We start from the raw sequence: 5706 nt of genomic DNA on the forward strand, positions 1-5706 counted from the left end.
GGGTGTCGCCCTCCGCGCGCTTGCTGGTGCCGACGTGGTCACGCAGTGGCGCTGGTGGTGCAGGTGGTGGTGGCGCTGGCGCCTCCACTGGGCGCTCCTCCGTGGTGGTAGCAGGTCGCGCTTGAAGTTCGGCGACCGCCGCGAAGAGCTGATCCACACGCCGCTCCAGATCGGGGCGCCACTGGCCCAGATCGTCCAGCTTGGTGGTGTGGGAGCGGATATCGGAGTGGATCGCGTCGAGGGAGTTGGTGAGCTTGTCGAAGTAGTCCTTGAAGGATGGATCCATGGCGCCGATTCGATCCTTGATCGATTTCTGTAGCCTTGTTTCGATTAGATGCGCCAGGGTGTGGATCCATGGCTCTGGATACCAGATGTAAGCAACCCAGTGATATATCTCTCGATCTATTGCAATATCTCACGAATCTGGTGGCAATTAGAATTACAATCACGGATACACGAATTGGGGAAGAAGGGAAAGGGGAAGAGAGCCGCCGCCGGTTCCGCCGTGATCCACTGGATACCTAGCGCTTGTGGGTGGAATCGCCTTAAGTAGTCGGTGCGGTGTCACACCCACTCTGGCCCGCTGACCTTGCTGTTGGGCCGTTTCTGTCTGATGGGCCGAGCTGGTGGTGAGGCCCCTTCCTTGCCTGGTGTGGCTGCAGCGCTGACATTGGCCTTGACAATGGACGCTATTTGCTCATTTCGGCAAAGCAGAGCAGAGGTCGTATGATTCTTTTAGGAAACGGAGGTTTCCAGTGAGATTCTTGCAAATTCCAAATAGACCTTCTTTGCTCATTCTACGCCGGTGACTATCGTCGACAGCTCCTCTCCGTTTTACTACTCCCTCCATTCCAAAATATAGTGCGCCCGCGTTTCCCGAGGTCGAACTTTGACCATAAATTTAACGAACGAGACCGACTGCGGCGGGTGAAAAAATTACATAATTAAAAACTTCTTTCGAATACGAATTCACTAATATAATTTTTGCTCCCGCCGCAATCGGTCTTGGTAGTTAAATTTACGGTCAAAGTTGAAGCACGGAGATAGAGCAAGCACTACATTGTGGAATGGAGGGAGTACCGCGCAAGCAAACTTTTTTGTACAGTACGATCGTATCCTATCCCACCAAGTGCCCGCCCCAATCGTTGGCGCCATCATTTGATTTCCACGCAAATAATATATCGCGCAGCCACTCCATCAAGCTTCTGGTGCTACTGCGGCAGTGGCGCCGGCCTCTACGTCCTTGCTGCTGCCGGAGCGGCTGTCGTCGTCCTTGCCACTCTCCTGCAGCTCCATGATAGGCTTCATCTTGCGGTCCGTGATGGCGATGGCGATGTCGTTGGGGAAAAGGTCGTGGTACACCAAGGCGTGCACCATGGTGGTGGCGAAGAGGCCCGTCACGGTGAGCGTGGCCAGCAGAGACAGCCCCACGCACAGCGCCTTGGTGAAGGCGTTGTCCACCACGGTGGCGTACCGGATGGACGCGATGGCCGCTCCGGTCATCGGGAACGTGTAGGCCCACCACGACAGCGAGAACATGAACCCTCTGAAGAAGTTGATCCGGACGGCGAGCGACGCGTAGAGGAACATGGCGATGAAGTAGGCGAGCTTGGCCCCCACGCCGAACTCGTCCACGATCTTGGCCCACGCCATGGACGCCACGCTCGGCGCCGCCACGAAGAGGAAGAAGACCGGGTGCAGGTCCTTGGGCAGCGTCGCGTTGGTGGGCAGCCGCTGGTACAGCGTCACGAACAGCACGGTGTAGTGCGCCACCCCGACGCCGAAGAAGAAGATGGGACCTTCCTTGAGCCCCATGGACGCGCCCATCAGCGCGCCCACGAAGTTGCCCACGACGGACAGGTGGTTGGACGGGTTGGCCACCTTGGACAGCCGCCTCTGCCCGCCGGACATCCACTGCCCGTAGATCTTGAGCTCGAGGCACAGAAACGGAGACATGAGCGCGTACCAGAGCCAGGGAGGCAGCTGGGTGGCGACGGAGGGGGGCACGCCCATGGCCAGGAACAGGCAGGCGATCCACGGCGCGAAGAAGAAGTTGACACGGATGGGGTGGTAGTACTCGCGACGGACGGCCTCGAAGAAGAAGATGATCTTGAATGCGTACGCGGCCGTGATGATGGACATGAGCCCGACGGAGATGAACCAAAGCACCAGGTTCACCTTGGGGTTCACGTGCAGGAACTCGGTCGGCGCCGCCGTCGCGATCGTCTTGTACAGGATCGCCTGGCTGCTCACTCCGAGGCACATACCGAACGCCGAAATGGGGAACCGGAGCAAGAACGGCCACTTCTTGTCCGCCGGCAGCGCCAGCTCCTCCGACGACTGAAGCAATCACACAAGTTTCAGAATTTTGAGACTCGAATGGGAGGGCAATATGCATGATAATGTGATCGACCGACCGAAGAAGAAGAAGAAGAAGTAGTGGTACCTTGAGTTTGTCCAGCTCGGGTCCCTCCAGTGCGGCGAAGAAGCGATCAACGTTGTCGCCACTCACGGCTTCTCCCTGTCCCTGGGCGAACTCCTCCTCCTCGGGGGTACTAACCGGCACGCCGCCGCCGGCCAGATGGGTGATCTGCCGCTCCAGCTTCCCGGAAAACGTCTTGAACGAGTCGTAGCGCTTGTCCCGGTTCATCGTCCTGCCGCCCCGGCTACCCATCCGTCTCACGGCGTGGGTGGGCACCCCGCCGGGGTTCGGCTGCGACCGGAACATCACCCTGTGCGGCTGCACGAACCTCACGTGCTGCGCCGGCTCCTGCGCCGCGTTCGACATGGCCTGCTTCCGCTCGTGCAAGTCGCCGCCGGGCGCCACGAGGGGCTCGCCGAAGCCGGTCGGCGACGACGGCAGGCTGATAGACACGGGGTGCCCCGAGCGCTGCCCCGGCGGGTTGAACGGCGAGTCGAAAGCTGGGATCACCGCCTCGCTGCGCGGGGCCACGCGCTCCGGCGGGCGCATCTGCATCAAATTGAAATACATAGGCGATCGATCATGTCCAAGCTCCATTTCTTTTCAGCCGTGCCGTGCCGTGGTCCGTACGAGAGAGCGGAAGACTCACCCGGGCGGGGCGGCCCGTGTCGGGGTGAAGCACCGGTTTGGGGCTCTGCATCGGGGTGGTCGTATCGAAGCCGTCGAGATGGGAAACCTCAACGTTGGCGAGGAGGGACGGCACACCGCTGGTCTTGCTGCTTGTGTTGGCTTCCATGGCCCGCTCAGACGAGACCTGCACAGAGCGAGTGTGAGAACCAAGCAAGGAGAGAGTGAGCGCGCTTAAATAACAAACTTTATTTAACTAATTATTTTTTGCTAGAGAGTGAAACAAATTAGGAGTCACCATCCAAACTGCCAAGAGCAAATCAATGTTTTTCTGCAAACTTACTAGTGCCAAAGCCAAACTGTCCATGTCGAGCTGGACCAGCAGGCGATCAGCAGATTTGCCTTATATTTGCCTTTTTGTATCTTAATAATGAAATGAAATCGGTAGAGCTTCTGACTTGCCTGGAGAAACTAAGAAAAAACTGGCAACCAAGTTGTTGAGCAACTACTAGACGCTTCTGGGCGTTGTTAGGCTAGGCGGACAGGCATGGAAGTACTCAGAGCATCAGCATCAGAAGCACAAAACCCTTTTGATGAAGAGGGAGGAAAAACCTAGGAAGGCAGGCAGGGAACACAAGGTGGTGGACAGATCATGTGCAAGTGCAACCGACGATTTGTGTTTGGCTTTTAAATAGGCAAATGCGCCGTTCGTATATAGTGATGAGTCGATGACTGGCTGGTTCGTTGGCTTGGCACTGGCCCCATCAGTGCGTGACACATCGCGTGGACACATCCTAGCTAGGAGCTGTATGTGTCATCCTCGGAAAAAAAAAGGAGCCGTATGCGTACTTCTGGCTGGGTACTACGCGCCACCACCTGACAGTTGTGGATGCTACTGAAACAAACCGGTTGTGAGAGCAAGCTGTATACTACTAGCAGTGAATACTGCTCCATGACGCTACACGAGAGCTTCACACAATTCTTCACAAATCTGTTTGTTTTTTCTACTGACAGATCTTGGCAGCTCTCTGAAAGGAGGCGCCCAAAGTGTGGCGAGCAGTGCTGCACTTGCACTTTTGCAGGAGTTTCAGCAACGTTCTGACGCGGATGACAACAGTAACGTGCGTTTGGGGTGGCGGCCTAATTCAAGGAAGTTGGTTATTTCATTTTCCTCATCCTCGCTCCTCTTTGTAAGCAGACTCTTTCCATGAATGAATGAAACATTCAAGTATGGCATTACTGCTGGAGCGTCGCTTTCAGGAGTAGCAAGATGATCGTTCAAGCTATTAGGTGGATAAAATTTCGTTTGGGTTCCAGTGACCTCTAATCGTACCCACCGATTCCTCTTGTTTGGAAAAACAAACACGCTCCTGATTGGCAAGGATTCTGCTGAACAACCCTCTCCCACATCAGGCCTGCAGACGTTGTTGAATCATCAGTAGTCGTCGTAAGTTTCACAATCTAAAATAGTCCAGGTGGCAGGAGCAATTCCAGGCCGCGCAAAATGCACGGTGTGAGATAGAAACAGCTGTGCATGCACACTTCAAATCAGAGTCCAGGACACGAGTAGTAAAATCAGGGCCGTCCCCATCGTCTTGACAAGGGACCAGCCGTAGGTACAGGAGGATGGATCGGGCATGGAAAGGCTTGACATTCTGGAGATAGACATTACAAAGATCAGCCGTCGCCCATCGACCGCGCCGCATGTGTGGTACAGTATATATTTTCATTTGATTGCACAGCTGGGACTGGGAGGAGATATTGGACGGAACACATCGGTCGTTAGCCGTACGTCCACGTCCGCGGCGGTGGCGTCCGTCTGGTCCGGCCATAGACGAGACGCCGCATGTGTCCCAGGATGACTTGTGCAAGACAAGGAGTTTTTAAATCATATAAAATTCAAGTAAAAAACTCCGTCTTGTCCTGGCGACGGCGAGATAGGTGTAAAGCTGGTCCCGTATGCATGAGCCTAACCTACTTAGCTAGATCGCTTGGTTTACGCCCTAATCCCTGGCCAGCTAATATTCCTACGACGACGGTGCATGCATGCATACAATTCTTGTGAGCGCATAAACAATTCCTCTTGTCCCAGGCGCGCGGCGGCGTACGTGGTTGGTCATGCAACTTGATTGCTGATTCATCTATTCGATCGCCACGCCGCCGGGCGCAAACAAAACAAGTGGGATTGGATGTTACCTGGCGAGAGAGAGAGAGAGAGAGAGACAGCTAGGTACGACGACGGAGGAGGCCGGGGCAGCAAGGAACAAGGCCGGCCGGCGATGTTGGCGGCCGCGGCAGCCGGTCCGGCAGTGGAGGATCGCCGGAACCAGCACCCAGCCTCGAGAGAGAGCCAAAACGGGCGCGGCCGTTGGGTGGCCTAGCTCTCCTATTACAAACGCGGCGGCGTGGGTTGTTGGCGGGGGACAGGCTGGACCGGAGCTCCTAAACATGGCAATCCAGCCAGCGTAAGGGATAGCAAGACAGACGTACAGCTTCATTTTTTTTTTGCCAGAACGTACAGCTCCATCTTGATCAGCGCAGCAGAATAAAAATAAAATAGGTCGGTCTTATGCGCATAGACCTACGGCACGGTGGTCGTCCTTGGCCGACTTATCCAAGGATGCCCGGAGCCACGTCAACCAAAGTAAAGGAATCAT

General features: G+C 55.6%; 1 protein-coding gene across 2 annotated transcripts; it reads right to left on the minus strand.

Annotated features, from left to right (window-relative positions):
- Window positions 1-771: 771 nt before the first annotated feature.
- LOC123166838 (S-type anion channel SLAH2) lies at window positions 772-5427 on the minus strand. Of its 2 annotated transcripts, none has more exons than XM_044584655.1 (4): window positions 5246-5427; window positions 3072-3236; window positions 2447-2971; window positions 772-2340 (listed from the first exon to the last, which is right to left on the minus strand). In XM_044584655.1, exons 2-4 carry the CDS (start codon window positions 3216-3218, stop codon window positions 1198-1200), a joined length of 1815 nt encoding a protein of 604 aa, XP_044440590.1. In that variant the 5' UTR covers window positions 3219-3236; window positions 5246-5427; the 3' UTR covers window positions 772-1197. The 2 variants fall into 2 exon arrangements, with proteins under 2 accessions (XP_044440590.1, XP_044440582.1); XM_044584647.1 differs by lacking the exon at window positions 5246-5427 and adding an exon at window positions 3393-3715.
- Between the last annotated feature and the right edge of the window lie 279 nt (window positions 5428-5706).

The sequence above is a fragment of the Triticum aestivum genome, chromosome 1D (genome assembly GCF_018294505.1).
Source record: "Triticum aestivum cultivar Chinese Spring chromosome 1D, IWGSC CS RefSeq v2.1, whole genome shotgun sequence".
NCBI classification, from domain to species: Eukaryota; Viridiplantae; Streptophyta; class Magnoliopsida; order Poales; family Poaceae; genus Triticum; species Triticum aestivum.

Bases quoted from the DNA above. Each gene is read 5' to 3' on its own strand.
- LOC123166838 (XM_044584647.1), bottom strand. From the start codon at position 3,416: ATGGACAGTTTGGCTTTGGCACTA. The intron at 2,972-3,071 runs GTGAGTCTTCCG...AATTTGATGCAG, and splicing joins ACACGGGCCGCCCCGCCCGG to ATGCGCCCGCCGGAGCGCGT. The intron at 2,341-2,446 runs GTACCACTACTT...TGATTGCTTCAG, and splicing joins CCGAGCTGGACAAACTCAAG to TCGTCGGAGGAGCTGGCGCT.